This window comes from Mobula birostris, chromosome 12 (assembly GCF_030028105.1).
Source record: "Mobula birostris isolate sMobBir1 chromosome 12, sMobBir1.hap1, whole genome shotgun sequence".
NCBI classification, from domain to species: Eukaryota; Metazoa; Chordata; class Chondrichthyes; order Myliobatiformes; family Myliobatidae; genus Mobula; species Mobula birostris.
The window spans coordinates 98,626,845-98,646,272 of NC_092381.1; the positions used below are offsets into that span (position 1 = coordinate 98,626,845).

A 19,428-nucleotide genomic window follows, 5' to 3' on the forward strand; every position below is an offset into this window, starting at 1 on the left:
ATCTTGTGTCTTAAGTGACTTAGCCTCTACAACCCTTATGCAGAGACTTCCAAAAATCTATCAACCTCTGGGTGAAGAAATTTCTGTTTATCTCAGAGAACCTCATTATCTTGACACTGTGATCACTGGTTTAAGTCTACCCAATCATGAGGAAACATCAACTCCATATACACTTTGTTAACCCGAAAAGAATTCTGTACATTTTTTGAGATGCCCTTGCATTCTTCTAAACCCTAGCTTAATCTCTCAGTCGACGATAAACCAAAATTAGATATATTACTCTTGATCTTCTCACTCAAATCATTCAAATTGTGAGCAGCACCAGTTCCTGCAACATACTGTGATCACTGCCCACCCCATTAACCCATATATTCCTGCTCTCTATTTTCTGTCCATTAACTATTCCTTAGTCCTCCTCAGTAAAATACCCACAATATTCTGCACACTAATTTTCTGTAATAATCTTTTGTATAGCATCTTATTAAAGGCCTTGAATGTCCAGATACACACATCAACTAGTTTGTCTTCAGCTATTCTGCTAATTACATCCTCAAGAAATTCTAACAGATTTATTTCATAAATCCATCTCAACTTCGCCCAGTCTTTCATTATTTTCCAATTTTCCTGTTAGCATTTCTTAAATAATTGATTCTACTATTTTTTCTACAACTGATAGCATGCTACCTTGTCTATAGTTCTTTACTTTCTTTCTTCCTCTTTTGTTAAGTAATGAGGTTAGAGTTTCTACTTTCCAGTCTATCTGAACCACACTAGAATCTACTAATTCTGGATAGGCAGGAGAAATAATACCAGGAGACAAGGAGATGGCTGATGAACTAAATGAGTATTTTTCATCAGTTTTCACTGTGGAAGACACTGGCAGTATTCCTGATGTTGTCGTGTGTGAAAGAAGGGAAGTGGGCGTAGTTACAATTACAGGAGAGAAGTGGCTCAAAAAGCTAAAACACCTAAGGGTACATAAGTCACCTGGACCAGATGAACTGAACCCCAGGGGTTCTGAAAGAGGTAGCATTAGAGATTGTGGTGGCATTAGTAATGATCTTTCAAAAAGCATTGAACTCTGGGATGGTGCCAGAGGGCTAGAAAATTGCAAATGTTACTCCACTCTTTAAGAAAGGAGGAAGGCAGCAGAAAGGAAATTATAGATCAGTTAGCTGACCTCAGTGGTTGGGAAGATGTTAGAGACAATTGTTAAAGGTGACGTGATGGAGTACTTGGTGACACAGGACAAGATAGTGCAAAGTCAGCATGGTTTCCTTCCGAGAAAATATTGCCTAATGAACCTGTCGGAATTCTTTGAGGAGATTACATGCAGGATAGATAAAGGGGGTGCAGTGAATTGTGTATATTTGGACTTTCAGAAGGTCTTTGACTAGGTGTCACACACATGAGGCTGCTTACCAAGTTAAGAGCCCTTGGTATTACAGGAAAGTTACTAACATGGTTAGATCATTGGCTGATTAGTAGGAGGCAGCAAATGGGAATAAAAGGATCCTTTCCTGGTTGGCTGCCAGTGACCAGTGGTGTTCCCCAGGAGTTGGTGCTGGGACCACTTCTTCTTATGCTGTATATAAATAATTTAGATGATAGAATAAATGGCTTTGTTATCAAGTTTGCAGATGATATGAAGATTGGCAGAGGGGCAGGTAGTGTTGAAGAAACGGGTAGGATGCAAAAAGACAGACAGATTAGGAGAATAGGCAAGAAAATGGCAAATGAAATGCAACATTGGAAAATGCATTGTCATGCACTTTGGTAGTAGAAATAAATGTGCGGACTATTTTCTAAACAGGAAGAAAATCCAAAAATCTGAGATGCAGAGGGACTTAGGAGTCCTTGTGCAGAACACCCTAAAGGTTAACTTGCAGGTTGAGTAGGTGGTGAGGAAGGCAAATGCCATGTTAGTATTAATTTCAAGAGGTCTAGAACACAAGAGCAAGGATGTGATGCTGAGGGTTTATAAGGCACGAGTGAGGCCTCATCTTGAATATTGTGAACGGTTTTGGGCCCCTCACCTTAGAAAAAGATGTGCTGGAATTGAAGGACCAGGACAGGTTCACAGGGATGATTCCAGGAATGAAAGGGTTATCAATACGAGGAATGTTTGACGGCTCTGGGTCTGTACTCACTAGAATTCAGAAACCTTTCGAATGTTGAAAGGCCTAGAGAGAGTAGATGTTTCCCATGGTGGGACAGTCTAGGACAAGAGGGCACAGCCTCAGGATAGAGGGGTGCCCTTTCAAAACAGAAATGTAGAAAATTTCTTTAGCCAAAGGGTGGTGAACTTGTGGGTTTGCTGCCTGATGCAGCTGTGGAGGCCAGGTCGTTGGGTGTATTTAAGGCAGAGATTGATAGGTTCTTGATAGGACATGGCATCAAAGGTTACGGGGAGAAGGCTGGGAACTGGGGTTGAGGAGGAGAAAGAAAAGGATCAGCTGTGATTGAATGGCGGAGCAGACTCGATGGGCCAGATGACCCAATCCTGCTCCTATATCTTATGGTCAAATTTTTTGGAGATAACAACCAGCCTATTCACTTTAAAGTCATAGATCCTGGGGATTACAGGACCTTGGGAGTTATGTCCTCTCAGTCCCAATACACCATTTTAACTATCGTTAGTTTCTTTCACCTCTTCATTCACTCTAGCATAACTATGTGCAACAATATACCGTAGGCAGGCTCAGTCTTCGACAATAAGCAGGAGAGCCTGGATTAGCCACTGTCCCTTGAGGTGCCAACTAGTTCCATCCATTCCCTTGCCATAAGTGAAACTCCTCGAAGCGACCACTTATCAGCAGAGTTGCACCTGCTTCTGTGGGATTAGATGACTCTGGATCTTCTGGAAGTATACTGCACTGTGTCTCTGGCTGGCAGCATGTCAGACTCCTGAGGAAAGGCATCATTATTATCATCAATAAACAAAGTTCAAAGTAAATTTTGTTATTGGAGTACATATATGTCACCACATACTACCCTGAGATTCATTTTCCTGAAGGCATACTCAGTAAATCCAAGGAATTGCAGCTATAACAAGATCAATGAAATATCAACCAGGGTTCAGAAGACAACAAACTGTGCAAATGCAAATATAAATAAATAACAAATAATGAGAACATGAAATAATGAGATAAAGAGTCCTTAAAGTGAGACCATTGATTGTGGAACATCTCAATGGATGGGCAACTGAGTGTCGTTATCCCCTTTTGTTCAAGAGCCTGATGGTTGTGGAGTTTTTGAACCTGTTGGTGCGAGTCCTGAGGCTCATGTACATTCTACCTGATGGTATCAGCAAGAAAAGAGCATGAACTGGGTGGTGAGGATCTCTGATGATGGATGCTGCTTTCCCATGCCAGCATTTCATGTAGATGTTCTCAATGGTTGGGAGGGCTTTACCCATGACATACAGGGCTGAATCTACTACATTTTGTGGGATTTTCTGTTCAAAGGCAGTTAGTGATTCCATACCAGGCAGAGATGCAGCCAGTGAATACACTCTCCACTACACATCTGTAGAAGTTTGTCAAAGGTTTTGATATTGTGCCAAATCTCCAAATCTAAGGAAATAAAAGCACTTGTGACACTTTCTTTGCAATTGCATTTATGTACTAGGTTCTGGACAGGTCCTCTGAAATAGTAATACCCAGGAAACTGAAGTTGCTAACCATCTCCACATCTGATCCTCCAATGAGGACTGGCTCATGGACCTCCAATTTCCCTCTCCTGAAGTCTACAATCAGTTCCTTGGCCTTGCTGACATTGGTTGTTGTTATGACACCACTCAGCCAAGTTTTCAATCTCCCTCCTGTATGCTGATTCATACCCTTCGATACAGCCCACAACAGTGGTGTCATCGGCAAACTTGTATATGGTGTTGGAGCTGTACTTAGCCACAGTCATAGGTGTAAATTGAGTAGAGCAGAGAGCCAAGCACACAACCGTGGTGCACCAGTGCTGATGGCGATTGTAGAGGAGATGTTTTTGCCGAACTGAACTGACTGGAGTCGGCAAGTGAGGAAATCAAGGATCCAATTGCACAAGGAGGGATTGGAGCCAGATCTTGGAGCTCATTGATTAGTTTTGAGGGGATAATGGTATTGGATGCTGAGCTATAATTGATAAACAGCATCCTGATGTATGTAGCAGAAGCAGGAAAAGGGGGACATCAGGCTGGAAAATCTCAGACAGTCACACACAATTCAAGAACCTGTGCGCAGGTCAGAGGGGTGGATGCTCAGACAAGGAGAAAGCTTTCAACAGAATATCACAAATAATAATAACAAATACTTCATTGCTGAGGGGGAAATTCTTTTGTTAGAGCAGCAACATTTAAAGTCAGCAGTGTGCAGACTTAACTAATAATATTATTTATCAATTTGCAATAATGTGCAATAATGATGTACAAAATAATAAATGATGGGCACGCTCTCCAAGAAGGATCTTGGGAAGGGAATCAGAAATTGGATCTTGCTCCTCCACACTGACTCTCATGGTGCAGTTCAAATTAATGGGTGGGAGTCAGATAGCTTTCCCATCAAGTCAGGGATCAGGCAGGGTCATCCACTCTCCGGTCTTATATGTGTACTACAAAGAACCCTTTGCTCATCCATCAGGAAGGCCGCAAGTATAAGTGGGAAGATGCTACCAGGCAATGCAGGCACACAAGTCAAAACCCCACTTATGCAAGAAAAATGTTGCCATCTTCTGCTTGGATCCACGGTCAGTTCATGGGTTGAGCAGCATCTACCACTAACTCGAGATGGCATTTGGGGCCAGGAAGAACAAAACCGTGCTCTTCAGTAACTGGCCCATCCGATCCAATATCCCGTTTACCTTCAGGACTGCTTCCAGGGATGCCCACCAGGACGAACATTAAGTGCTACTGGAAGGTCATCAATTCAGAGAAAGATGTTCTTTGGTCTGCAGCACAGTGAGACATCTGAAGGGCATGCTGCAGGCTGGCACGCTCCAGGCTGTAGGTGTGCATATACTCAACAGTACAGACTCTGGTGTGGACCACTGTATAGACACCTTCTGCTACCGCATATGAGGGGGCCGAATTAGGTGGGCGAAAGCTCCTCAAACAAGCGAAGGCAGTATCACCCCAAGGAACTACACGAGTGGCAATTCTGCTATGTTTGCTTGTGCCTTTTCTCTTTAAAGTTTCCATTAAATATGCCGTCCACAAATGTACAAGTTTTAATTTCGCATTGATTCTTCCTTTGTATATATGTTTTTTTAAATCATAAATAAAGTCTGTTTTTGGAAAGGGTTCTAAAAGAGGTAGCTGAAGAGATTATAGAGGCACTAGCATTGTTTCAAAAATCACCAGTCAGGAACAGTTCCAGAGGACTGGAAAATTGCAAATGTGACTTCACTCTTTAAGGAAGGAGGGAGGCAAAAGGCAAAAAATTATAGGTCAGTTAGACTGTCTTTCTCGTGGTTGGTAAAATGTTAGAGCTCATTATTAAGGATGAGGTTTTAGGGTACTTGGCGGTACAATAAAATAAACGAAAGTCAGCATAGTTTCCTTAAGAGATGTTGATGATAAATCTGTTGAAATTCTTTGAGGAAGATAGCAGGAGTAAAAGGATGTTATTTATTTGAATTTTCAGAAGCCCTTTAACAGAGTGGCACACATGAGACTGCTAAACAAGTAAGCAGCCCCCAGTATTACGCAAGATATAACCATAATTCTTTAAGTGTGATTTTAAATACATTTCATTATGTAATATTGTGATATAACAATGTAATGTTATATATAATGTAATATATAATGTGATAATTCACAAGATCATAAACCACATTTCACATGGTAAATCTCCAGAAGGAGGCCTGAATACAGTGGATGTGGAGAGAATGTTTCCAATAGTGGGGAAAGTCTAGGATAAGAGGGCATAGACTCAGAATAAAATAATGCTCCTCCAAGAGGAGAATTGCCACCAACAGCTGTGGAGACCAGTCATTGTGTATATTTAAAGCAATGGCTGACAAGTTATGATGCAGTAAGCGTTAAAAGTTACAAGGCAAGAGAATGGTGTTGAGAGTGAATAATAAATTGGCTGCCTGGCCATCTCTGGCCCCCTCCTTGTGCACATTTCTCCCAATACAAGTGTAGGGCAATCAACAAGATATGTTGCAGCAACACTTAAACAGTACACACAAACATGCAAACTCCACTAGCACCAGGAAGTACAGAGAACTACCCATTTCAAATTCCCTTACTGCGCTGTCTTGAAAAGAGACTTTAGACTGGAACCCTGGAATTTCTTACCGAATAGTGTTGAGTTTATCTGCACTGTAACCACTTCTGTAACTCTCCACCAGCACCAAAAGGGGAATTAATACTGACTTTGCAATGTCCACAGTCATATACAAATGATCAGAGCTACCTGTATCTACATGTACAAACCTGATCAGAGACTGGATGGGCAGGAGAATATGAATCCTCAGCCACTCCTGATAGCAGTTAGTCATAGTAAACAAGTCCCAACAGTGGTATTGAGCACCAGAGCCTCGGCAAAACCTGAGCCTTTGACCAGCCGACAAAATTGGAAAATAGGATCTCAGTTCTTACTGCTAGAACTGGGCATAGTCAAGTGTCAGATGTTCCTTCTCTTGACACACATAGGGGCACGGTGGTTTGGGGGGGGGGAATCCCAATTACTTTGATCCTGTTGAATAAACCTGTGTCATTGAGTAGGTTATGGAGAGCAGATGTAGTCCCCATCCAGGGAATGAAGTGCACAGTCCTGACTGAAACCTGGAGCAGAGGGAACCAGTGGCTGAGACAAACCTTCAGAAACCCCCACTTGCCAGCATGGTTATCACCAACACTGGTAGGAACTTTCTTTTGAGTATTCAAATCAGCTGATTTCCTCCCACTGCAAGGCAGTAAGTGATAATGTAAAATTGGGAAAACCAGGATTTACAGTACAACCCCCCCCCCACCCCAAACCAAGCATCAAGGAAATCTGATCACTTCTCAGTGCTGTCAGAATTACGCTATGTCAAAATTAGCTGACTTATTTCCTTGTGTGGAATACAATTCACATTTTTTATTGATCTTGTGTCTAGGGCATACCAAGATCAATCATAACCCAGAGAGAAATACAGTGCAGAAATAGACCAGTCAATTCATCAAATCTATGCTATCAAATATCCATTTATAATAGGGGTCCATGGCATGAAATAAGTTGGGAACCTGATTTACACAAATTCTACATTGCCATCATCTGCTCACGCCTCACCATGCTCCCCCCCCCCCCCCCCCCCAAAACTAGGCTCACCAGCACACTGGGAGACTACAGTGTGCAATTAATTTCCACATCTCTGGCATGTGGGAAAGAAACCAGAGCATCTATCAGAAACCCATGAGGTCACCAGAAGACGATGTAAGCTCCCACAAACCACCATTTGTTCTCCTGCCACCCACATACACCCTGTAGTTCCAAGTTGCCAAGCCTGTTAACTGATTGGATGCAAATCCTGGGGTAAGTTCAGTTACATGTGAACTCCATACAGATAGTGCCAAGGTCAGTATCTTGATTGGTTGGAATAGAAACACCAATGCCCAAAAACAGAAAAACAGTGGCCTGAAGTAAGTACCTGAAGCAATTGTGGAGGCATTAGTATTGATCTTTCAAGTACTAGATCCTGGCATGGTTCTGGAAAACTGCAAATGTCATTACACTGAGACACAGAAGGAAGAAAATTGTAGGCCATTTAGCCTGACCTCAGTGGTTGAGAAGATGTTGGAGTCTATGTTAAGGATGTGGTTTCAGGGTACTTGGAGGTACATAATAAAATAGGCCAAGTTCAGCATGGCTATCTTGAGAAAATCTTGCCCAACAAATCTGATAGAACTTTGAGAAAATAAGCACGATAGACTAATTAGAATTGGTAGATGGCTGCTTTGATTTTCGGGGCTTTGACAAGGTGCCACACAAGCTTCTAAATAATAGAGCACTGATTGGCAGGAGACAAATGTGAATAAAGGGAGCCTTTTCTGATTGTCTGCTAGTGAACTAGCAGAGTCAGTGCTGGGACCACTTTTTGTTTTATATCAATGATTTGGATGACAGAATGGCTTTGTAGCAAAGTTTGTGAACAATACAAAGATAAGTGGAGGGGCAAATAGTGTTGAAGCAGGATGGATGCAGAAGGACTTAGATTAGGAGAAAGGGCAAAGATGGAATACAGTGTAGGGATGTATGGTCATGCAACTTGGTAGAATAAAAGCATAGACTATTTTCTAAATAGGGAGAAAATTCAAAAATCTGAAGTGCAAAATGACTTGAGACCTTGTGCAATATTTCCCAAAAGTTAATTTACAGGTTGAGTCATTGGTGAGCAAGTAAATGCAATGCTAGCATTCATTTCGAGAGGACTAAAATATAATAGCAAGGATATAATAGACTTTACAAGGCACTGTTGATGCCTCACTTGGAGTATTGAGCGCATTTTGGGCCCGTTAGTTCATAAAGGATGTGCTGACATTTGAGAGAGTTATTAGATGAGGAGTGATGATGGCTTTGGGCATGTACTCTCTGGAATTTAGAATAATAAGGGGAGATCTCATTAAAAGCCATCAAATGTTGAAGGCCTCAATAGAGTGAATGTGGTGGTGTTTCCTATGGTAGGAGTTTAGGAACAGAAGACAGCCTCAGAATAGGGATGTACTGAGAGAACAACAGAGAGAGGTATTGTCAACATTTCAGGCCAAAACCTGCATTGGGATTGAGGTGGAAAGCCATTTGTAGCTGTATAAAGCTTGGTTAGGCCACGTTTGGAAGATCAAAATTTAATCAGCCTGGTCATTTCCCTTTTACAATTTGCTCCTTGTATTTTTCTTGGTTCCACACAAACTACTGATTTTGAATTTTTTTTTACCCTTAGAAAAGATGTTTTCAAAATCATGTAATCACCTTACATTGTATTTAGAACAGGATCAAAATTATCTACAATTTCCCCAATGTGTAAAAAAAAACTATAGCCACATTTGCAGGGCAAAGACCACCACCCCCCCCCATAAACTTTAAATACCCAAAGCCACTGGAGCATGTATGGTGGTTAACTAGTCCTACTGCTGCAAACTCCATTTAAACAAACCAGCATTTACAATTGATCCAGCAGGAAAATTATCACTAACCAACAAACCAAGGATCAGAACTAAAAAGGTAGCCATCATAAAAGTCAGAATTTTCACTTACAGAAAAGGGGCAACTTAGTGAAATTCTACACGGGTCTGAGGCTCCCCCACTATAGGAAACATCCTCTCCACATCCACTTTTATCTAGGCCTTTCAATAGATTTGTGAGAACCCCTCATTCTTCTGAACTCCAGCGACTTCAAGCCCAGAGCCAGCAAACACTCATATCACGAAGCCAGTGATCTGAGGGGGAGAAGGTAAGAGAAACAAATTCAACTGAGTGCCCGGCTTTCACCTGGAATGCATTACACAAGCATCAGGCACCAGCGAAAACCCCCTGCTTGCTTGCTCTTGTTGTGCTTCTCGGCATCCGCTCAGCCACTAAGCACTGCCCTCGTACTTCAGTTCTCCCCCCACACCCCCCCCCCGCACAACTCGAGGCCAAACAGCAAAGATTAAAGTAAACTAGCAGCTTTTTCTTGGAGAGGGGTGGTGGCGGGAAATATGTTGGACCGCCCTGCTCCTGATCACTTAGGCAGGATATAGTTTCAACTCGACACTGCCGGAATGGAAAAGTCGGCCAACTTTTGGTGGGGGCGGGGTTGGAAAGTACAAAATGAAGGAAGTAAGTGGTTACACTTAAACTTCCATACAAAAGTCACTCAAGAGCCAAACACGCCAACTCTGGGCGGGTGGCTGTGTTTAAAATACAGTTGCGGTTGGAACTGGGTGAACTTTACCCTACTTAGCACAGACAAAAGCAGCACTGTCTCTTTAAAAGAGCCCAAAGCATTCCTCCCAACAATAGCCACAAAGGAAACGCCCCTCCCCCAACCGGCACAACGGCAGCGGAGTTAACCCATCGAGGTCCAGCGCGTAAAAACAAGCCAAAAGACCAAGATTAAATTAAAATAACTTTTAATTCGTGTAAATTATACCATTAATACAATGAAAACAGTATTACAAAAACGGATAATCGAACACATTTGATGTCTTTATAAAACAAAGACGTTAAATAACCCGCACAGCAATCTAAACTGCTCAGTACGAATGCAATGCATATTAATATCTGCGAAAGGGCGCAGAACAGACGGGAAAAAGGCAACTTAATCAGCAAGTTGCATCTGGTTTCGATATACTGAAAAACTTTGAAATACTCTTGCTACCTTTTCAACATTTACCCAGGTCGCACTATTAAACCAGAAAAAAAATCCACAGGAACTCCCAACTCGAAGAAATGTCCTCCACCCGAGACTGAACACGCCTGTCAGAGGCCACCTATCCTCGCCATTTCCTCATTGAGAGGTGGTGAATGAAGCTGTTCTCCACGTGATGCTGAGGGCGCCTTTTGAGAGGTGCAGGATGATACGAACCAAACCTCCCCAGTCGTGGCACATGCTCCAGAAATGAGAACCAGTCAAAGCCGACAAAGTCCTGGTCTCCATCTCTACTGTCCCAAAGGGCGAAGCTTTCAGAAAGCGACAATCGCCCTGTTCCAGGAACCCATGTTCCCCAGTACTTGATCGCAACAGATCTGCCCGCTCTCGCCGTCACTCTCCTCCTTACTCAGGAGCCCTGAGAAACTGGAGCCGAAGATATTGATGAGGCTGGAGACATTGGAGGTCTCCATTTCCTCTTCCTCTTGTGGGGTGGCAGTCGAGATGATCAAATGCTTCTCGGTTCTGGGCCTTTTGAACAGACTTTCAGGCTCGGCCTCCCCTTGCTCTCCGCTCCTCTTTTTACGGACGCAGCCCAGCTCTCGAGTCCCCCTAGCCTCCAGCTGCTGGGTACAAGTCGCAGGGGGCTGGCGGGGAACACGCTGTTCCTGCGGGGCCTTTGTCTCCGACCCTTGCTCATTGGAGGGCGGGCATAAAGTCCTTTCCGCCTCCGCCCAACTTGGCGCCTGTTCTTGAGGTTCAGTCCTTTCCGCCGCCTCCGCCCGGGCAGGCCCGTGTTCCCCGAGGCCCTCGCCAGCAATCCTCGCCTCCATCTCGGCCCAGCTAGTAGGCTGCTGGCCGCCCATCGCCGCCGCCGCCGCCACCGGCTGGAACTGGCCTTGCGCCCGTAGGTAGGACTCTTCCTGCTCGTTCAGGTAGACCTGCCGGGCGCTCCTGAGCACCAACGACACCAGCAAGTTCTTGTGTAGTTTGATGCCACCGCGCTGGACCCGGGACGAGTAGATCTTGCCGAGGGAGATGGTCATAATGCGGTGCGCCTCCACCTTAAACTCCATGATCCGGCTCACAAACTTTCACTCCCGGGAATCGAACGGGGATTTGCCAAAGAAGCAGACAAACCACCCAGTGGGAAGCTACGTGCAGTTGGATGAGGGATTTTCCCCCGACTAACTGGTACCAGCAAGGAGCTTGCCAGCTCTACCTCCCCGCCACACAAAACCACCGCGCCGCTTCGGGATAATAGTAACCGTTTAAAAATAGCAGTACTTTATACCGCCCAGCCGACTCAGCACTGTCCAATCACCATCGCCACAGGCGTTCCAAAGAAAACGCAGACCAACACATCTCAGCCAATAGGCGTGCAGGCCCACCTCAGCTTTATTTGAATAAGAGCCGTCACCAAACCGCTCTTAAAGCGGCATGATCTACATTTTCCTCAGCATATTGTACTGAATTTCAGGTGCACACCTTAAAATACAATGAATTCCGAAGAGAAGAAAGGCGATTACCTCCCTTTTTCGTTTGTTTGTCTCCATTATGGGAACAGACATTATTCAGTTTGCTACACAGTCCAAAAATAATTGTGTGTTTAATTTCAATTTCAAACTGGGTATCTTTCTTTGTGGCTTCTCACTTTCAATTATAGACTCAAACCCTGTAAAAATCAGTAAAGATCCTGACTCTCCTTGTTTGCATTGAGGTAATATCTTTACCACTGTAAAAGAATTTGAGACCCAGGAACTGCTATCAAAGTGGCCAAATCCTCAAATGCATGTGTACCTGCCCCTTGCTGAAGTCAATGACCAGCTTTTTCACTCTGCTGATATTGAGAGGAAAGTTGTCATGGCACCATGCCACTAGACTCTCTACTTCCTTTCTGTACTCTAACTCATCACTATAACCCACTACTGTGGTATCATCTGCAAACTCGTAGATGGAATTACAGTAGAATCTGGCCTTGTCAGATTCAGGGAGTAGAGTAGTGAGCTGAGGAGATAGATTTGTGGAGCACCACAGTTGCTTCCCATTTTATTTATATCTCAGTCCCACAATCCTGGTTTCCTAACAGTCAAAGGACACCCCCCCCCCCCCCATCTGCCAAAGTATCCACTAACAGGAAATGGAAGATAGCCATTTGGAATTCATTGATTCCCTTTGCCTCTCCCAAGGCTGTGTCAGCTCTCTGAGAGAGAGGAAGTACATCACTTAGCAAACTCCAGCTCTTCTATAATTGGTGAGCATCTGAGATACTCAATTGCAACAATTCGTAGAATATAAAGCTTTAATTTGTGTTTTAAAGCAGATATTAAGACAACATAAGAAGTGAAGAAGAGCACAGACTTATAATTTTTTATCCAGTAAACCATCATTTAGTCATGTGAGACTGCAGATGCTGGAATCTGGAGCAACAGCCAAATAAGTTACATCCCAAATGCACAATAATTGAGATTTCCAATTTTAGATACCCCACCCCATTTTTCTTTTTTCCCCTTCTTTCTGTTGTTCCCTCATTTCTGATCCTCTTGTCCTCCCATTTTTTTATCCCCTTTCTCTCAGCCACTCCTTCACCCAGCTTCGTCTCCTTTCCCTTACTGGCTATATCCACCTACTTCACACACAGGTTTTCTATCCTTTCCTCCTTTCCTCCCACCACCCCCCTCCCATCTGATTACAACCGTCCTGATGAAAGGTCTCAGACTGTTGATGCCCTCTGACTTGATGAATTATGTGTGTGTTGCTAATGGTTCTCCGTCTCACCTCCTTTACTTATTGGAATCCAGTACTGGTGGTGCTTTGTATCCTTGTTATCTCCCTCTAGCGTCTTCACACTCCCACCTTGCTTGTTTTTTTAACTAATTCTTCTCTCTGTCTACCTCAATCCATCATTCACCCACTACTGTCTCCCAACTCCATCCAATCAGCTCCCCTACTTGGTAATACCTGTCTGTTATCTTACAGCCCTCCTCAGTCCACCCCACCAATCGCCTTGGATTCTTTCCTGCCACTCCTCATCTCATTGGCTATCTTGCCTCTCCACTCTCTGATCTTTTGCAGGGTTTTGAACGTAAAGATTTCTTTCCTCCCACAGATGCTGCATGGCCCACTGCATCCTTCCTGCTAATTGTTTACTGATTGAAATAAGAAATATTGTTAAGGGTTTCAACATAAGATGAACTAAGACAGGGATGGGAGAGTTGTTGCGATGGAGGTGGGTGCAGTTCTACCTGGGAATATGGCTCGTCTGAACCGGAAGTTCAACTCAGAATCCAAGACAATTCCAAAGTAGTGAGATGGCTGTGAAATATGGAAAAGACAATAGCCAATTTGATATTATTTGAATGAAACTACTCTTCGTCTGAAAATGAGTTTCAGAAATACAAGTGATGAAACACAGGTAATGGACGAATCATGAGTGAGAAGGTGCAAAAAGATTTAAAGAGAATAGTTGGAGGATTTCTTGGGTCGAATGAGTTGTCTGAGGATATTTCTCCCCAAAATGGAGACATAAGATTTCATAGAAATGTACAAAATCATAAGACCATAACCATAAGATATAGGAGCAGAATTATGCCATTTGGCCCATCGAGTCTACTCTGCCATTTCATCCTGGCTGATCCATTTCCCCCTCCGCACCAATCACCTGCCTTCTCCCTGTAACCTTCCATGCCCTGACGAATCAAGAATCTATCAGCCTCCACCTTAAATACATCCAATGACTTGGCCTCCACTGCTGCTTGTGGCAATGAATTCCACAGACTCACCGCTCTCTGGCTAAAGAAATTCCTCCTCATCTCTGTTCTAAATGTGCATCTATTTATTCTGAGGTTGTGTCCTCTGGTGGGCACATTATAAAATCATGATGGGTTCAAAAAATACAGAGAAACTGCCCCAACACTTGGTCATTCATAGATCAGGGGACATAGATTTAAAATGACAGGCAAAAGGTACACAGGGATGTAAAAAGTATTGTGGTTTTACCCATAAAGATGTTAAAGAAAGTTTCAATCTGAGCTTTCTAAAAGGAATGTAGGAGCTGAGGGGAGAATAGAAGGGGAGTGGACTTGACTGGCAAGGACTGGACAGTTCAAATGACCTTCTTGATTGCCCTGCTGATGGAATGGGATCATCAGTGGAACCCACAGTGTGAATTCAAATGATGCTACCAAGGATCAGCAGGGTAGATAAACAGGAGTCAAGGACACATCCTAGGTGGATCCGTATAGAAAGCTGATTGGAATGAAAATCAGGCACAAATTTGAAAGGTGATAAGGAAAGCTGTAGTCAAGATGTTCCATTGATTGTCACCACATGGTCCGTGAAGTGTAGTGAGAAAGAGTTGGAAGCCAGGCTACCATGAGTTGAATGAGGCATTTTACATTTTTAGAAGTTGATCCAGTGTCCCAGCAAATATTTATGCTTCGGCAAATGCCATTGTCATCATCTTACCTTCTGGGATCTTGCTGTGTAGAAATTAGCTATTGTGTTTCCAACATTGCAACGGCGAGCTTACTTAAAATTCACTTCATTTTGTTGTAAAGCTTTTTTAAATGCATTGAGATTGTGAGAGGGATCATGTAATCATGTCCAGAATGCTGCCTGGATAAGGAAAGGCTGAAAAAATTGGGTTTGTTTTCCCTGGAGCAGCAGAAGCTGTGGGAGACTTTATAAGACTACCAGAAGCCAGTATCTTTTTCCTAGGATTGAAGTGTATCATACCAGAGGACATGCATATTAAGGTGAAAAGAGAAAGTTCAGAGATGATGTGTGGCACAAGTTTATTTTGTTTATGTTTACATACAGCAATGTGTTGCTGGAGGGGGGAGGTGTACACAGATGATAAAGGTGTTTAAGAGGCTTTGAGATAGGCACATGAATATGCAGAAAATGGAGTGATATGGAGTGAAAGGCAGAAGGGCTTCACCTCTGTAAATTAATTACTGTATGGCACAGCATTGTGGGTAGAAGGGTTCTCAATGTAATTTGGTGAGCTATTGTCAAAGGAATTAGTTAATTTTAAATCTGAATTAACTTATTTTTATAACGAAAGATAAAGGAATTGGAGGGAAAATAAGTTGCAAGTGCAATCAGATATGATACTAGTGGATAGTTTGAAGGCCTAACTGAGTGGTTCCTGTTCCTGCAGACACATGAGACTATGGACAGTGGCATCTGGAGCATCCTGTTCCTAACTTTCTAAAATAAAGGAGCTACCTTCGAGTTAGGTCTTTACACCGTCTACTAAACAAAAATCTTACTTCTGCGTGTGTGTGTCCCTCCCCCTCTACCCACGATGCCCCCCTTTAAGAGTAGTGTTTTGATAAGGAATTTCCGCTGATGTAATGTTTATTGTCAGTTTCGGTCAGTCATGTGCTAAGGAAGAGGAGGGGCCTATTCAACATTTTTAATTAATTAAAAATAAAATTATTTATTGTAGTTTTTAAAAGGTTGATCGAAGTATAACACTTGGGCTCAAAAATTCATGGTACGTGAACGAGCGGGATAACACGGGAGATCAGATTTGAAATTTTTGCCACAGTACTTTTCATTTCGGATAGTTTACCGCAAAGCAAATTTACAAACTTGGCGCCGCCGAAGTCAACCAACTTTTAACTTGCATCACTGTTTAAAAAAAAGTCCTGGAGAGCTGAAGATCGTCTTAATATTCCCGTCTACAACCGTTTTAACTCTGGCAAAAAGCAATACCTATGTTGTTTGTTGTTTACCTATTCAATTTATTTCGATTTGCTTGTGTGTGTGCCGGGGGGGGGGGTAGAAGTGTGCAGGGAAGAGGGGCGTATAATCAAGGGGTGCATCAAGGTGTATAATCCGTTGAAACTAAACTGGGCGTATCCTGTCTGGCGCCACATCACCTGACAATATTAACGAAATGACAAACACGATGTGAGGCCAGAGGCTGGGTTCTGTAGTCCCTACGTCATGATTAATGTTGAAAGGCGTAACTTTCCATTATTTACAACGCAGGAGTGCCAGAACGCATTTGGGAAATGGAAGCGAATATCTTTATGCACTGACGCATATGCAACAGCAGCTGAATATTATTTTTTTTGCCATCCTAAATTGTAATGTACACATTAAGAATTTCATTTTTAACTGGGAAAGCCTGTGGCTGAGGTTTACCTATGGTGCAGGGTTGAAATTATCGTATCATTGGAACCTCTTCTGGGACAGGCTGCACTTTAACTGGAGGGGAACGCTACTATTACTGGGGAAGGTTTAAACTACCTTGTCGGGGATGGGAACCACAGCAACACGTCAGAAAGTGGGGAGATTGAGAAGAACGTTCTTATCATAGGCAGGGGCAGGGTAATGGAGAAAATTGGAAATGTTTAAAAGTCGAAGGATGTGTACGTTAATGATAGGAATATTACGGGTCAGGGTGATGAACTTGAAGCATGATTCAGTATATGGAATCGGCCTTATGTTGTGGCCATAACAGAGACAGAGGGACAGGAATGGTGCTTAATATTCCAGGGTTTCCATGTTTTAGGAAAGATAGAGAAGAAGGTAAAACAGTGAAGGGGAGGCGAGTTGTACTATCAATCAGCTACAATTTCACAGCTGCACGCAGAGGGGATGTAATGGAGGGCTTATCTGCTGTGTCTATGTGGGTAAAATTCAAAAATAAGAAAGGTCCAGTCACTCAGTCAGATACAACAGGATCCCCTCCCCCTTCTGAGTTCCTGCTGAATTTCTCCAGCAGTTTGTGTGTTTTAAGCATCTGCAGAATTTCTTGTGTTTATGATTCTGTGATGTACTCTGCTCGCAGACCTTTACAAGCTTTAAAAACAAGTAAGAGAACTTTAAAATCAATTCTAAAAGATACAGGAAGTCAATGCAGAGTAGCAAGAATGGAAGTGATATGTCCCCTCACACTGGTTTTGGATAAATGGCCTACCAGCGGTGTTCTGGATAAATTGAAGTGAGCAATGGAAAACCAGTAACAAGTTCATAGCAGTACTGTAATCTAGTCTGTTTGGTATAAAGACATGAATTAGTTGTTTTGCATCATTATGTGACAGAAATAAACATACATTTGCAGTATTTCTTAAATATAGAAATGCTGCTCTGGTGGGATTTAAAATTCAAATCTGAATCAAGGATAACACAAGTTTATTACTTCTGACTTTACAAGGGGAGCTAAGTTCCCAGGTTTATCAAGACATTTATCTTTTTTAACTTTGAGACAATCCAAAACTATTTCAGGTGTGTGTAAGGTTTAGGAAGCTAAAATCAACATAGCCCTTGAGGATTATAAAGAAGGCAGGAAAGAGCTCAAGTGGGAAATTGGGAAAGTGAAAAGTCCTTGGTAAGTAGGATTAAAGAGAACCTCAAGGTATTCTATACATACATCAAGAGCAAGCATCTACTAGGGAGTAGATAGGACCACTCAGGGATAAATGTCAAACATATATTTGGAGGCAGAAGATGTAAATGAGGTCCTACCATCAGCAATTACCGAAGAAAAGGACATGGAGGAGAGAGAAATCAGTGTGAGGCATACTAATTTATAAGGGCATTTTGGGATAAAGAAAGAGTTATGTAGGGTCACAAGGTAGATGAATCCTCAGGGTATATGGGATACACTTCAAATTATTGAGAGAGTTAGAGGATGAGGTTGCTGGGGTCTTGACCAATATCTTCATCTCTACTCTAGCCACAGGTGAGGTCCCAGAGGACTGGTGAGTAGCTAATGCTGTTCTATTGTTTAGAAAAGAAACGGGGATAACACTGGGGACTGGTGCACAGGACCGAAAGAAGCTGTAGGGAGTTGTAAATTTGGTTGGCTCCATCTTGGATACTCGCCTACAAATTACACAGGACATCTTCAAGAAGCAGTGTCTCAGAAAGGCAGCGTCCATTATTAAGGACCTTCAGCACCCAGGGCATGCCCTTGTCTCACTGCTACCATCAGGTACAGAAGCCTGAAGACACACACTCAGTGATTCAGGAACAGCTTCTTCCACTCTGCTATCCAATTCCTAAATGGACATTGAACCCATGAACACTACCTCACCTTTTGAACATATATTATTTCTGTTTTTTGCGTGATTTCTAATCTATTCAATATACGTATGCTGTAATTGGTTTATTTATTTATTTATTTATTTATTTATTATTATTATTATTCTTTGTTCTCCTGCGTTATGTATCGCATTGAGCTGCTGCTGCTAAGTTAACAAATTTCACAACACATGCTGGTGATAACAAACCTGATTCTGAATCTGATTCTGATTCTGCTGAGTCTCATGTCAGTGGTAGGGAAGTAACTGAGGAGAATTATTAGGACCATCACATTGACAACGATGAATATGCAAGATCTGTGACTGGCCATGTGGAGAAAAGCATTGAAGACATTGTCATTATTAAACACATCTCTGTGAGGGTAATTTAGAAGTCATGGCTGACAGCAGAGATACAGGCACGGCTGAAAGATTGGAATGCTACCTTTGATTGGGGGATAAGACGGCTCTGAGGTCAGCAGGATCTGCATTTTCCTACACCATCAGGAAGACAAAATGAGATTATTCACAGAGAATATACAACCATTTTTGGAACACCAGAGATATGAAGCATAATGTGGTAAGGAATTCAGACCATAATGGACCGCGTCCACCCTGTGCATCAATGATAATGAAGGACATCCATTTAGAACTGAGATGCGGAGAAATTACTTTAGTTAGAGAGTGGTAAATCTGTGGAATTTGTTACCACGAGCAGCTGTGGAGGCCAAGTCATTGGATTTATTTAAGGCAGAGATAGATAGGTTCTTGATTAGCCAGGGCATCAAAGGGTATGGGGTGAAGGTAGGGGAGTGGGAATGACTGGAAAAATTGGATCAGCCCATGATTGAATGATGGAGCAGACTCAATGGGCTGGATGCCTACTTCTGCTCCTGTATCTTATGGTCTTATGGACAATGCGTCTTTCTTCCTGATAGTCTGAACGTCTTTTACACTCGGTCTGATGGGCAGAATGATGTGCCAGCGAGGAAGGCCTCCTTTCCCCCAAACAGCAGAAACTCTGGCCACATCTGATGTGAGGAAAACCCTAGCCAGGTAA

At 42.7% G+C, this 19,428-nt stretch overlaps 1 protein-coding gene across 1 annotated transcript; it reads right to left on the reverse strand.

The window, feature by feature from the left end:
- Window positions 1-10,070: 10,070 nt before the first annotated feature.
- Window positions 10,071-11,601, reverse strand: ier5 (immediate early response 5). The gene has a single exon (XM_072274762.1). It carries the CDS (start codon window positions 11,400-11,402, stop codon window positions 10,641-10,643), a length of 762 nt encoding a protein of 253 aa, XP_072130863.1. The 5' UTR covers window positions 11,403-11,601; the 3' UTR covers window positions 10,071-10,640.
- Window positions 11,602-19,428: the final 7,827 nt, after the last annotated feature.

What these genes read in the sequence shown, in the direction of transcription:
- ier5 (XM_072274762.1), bottom strand. Translation starts at nt 11,402, where the DNA reads ATGGAGTTTAAGGTGGAGGCGCACCGCATTATGACCATCTCCCTCGGC.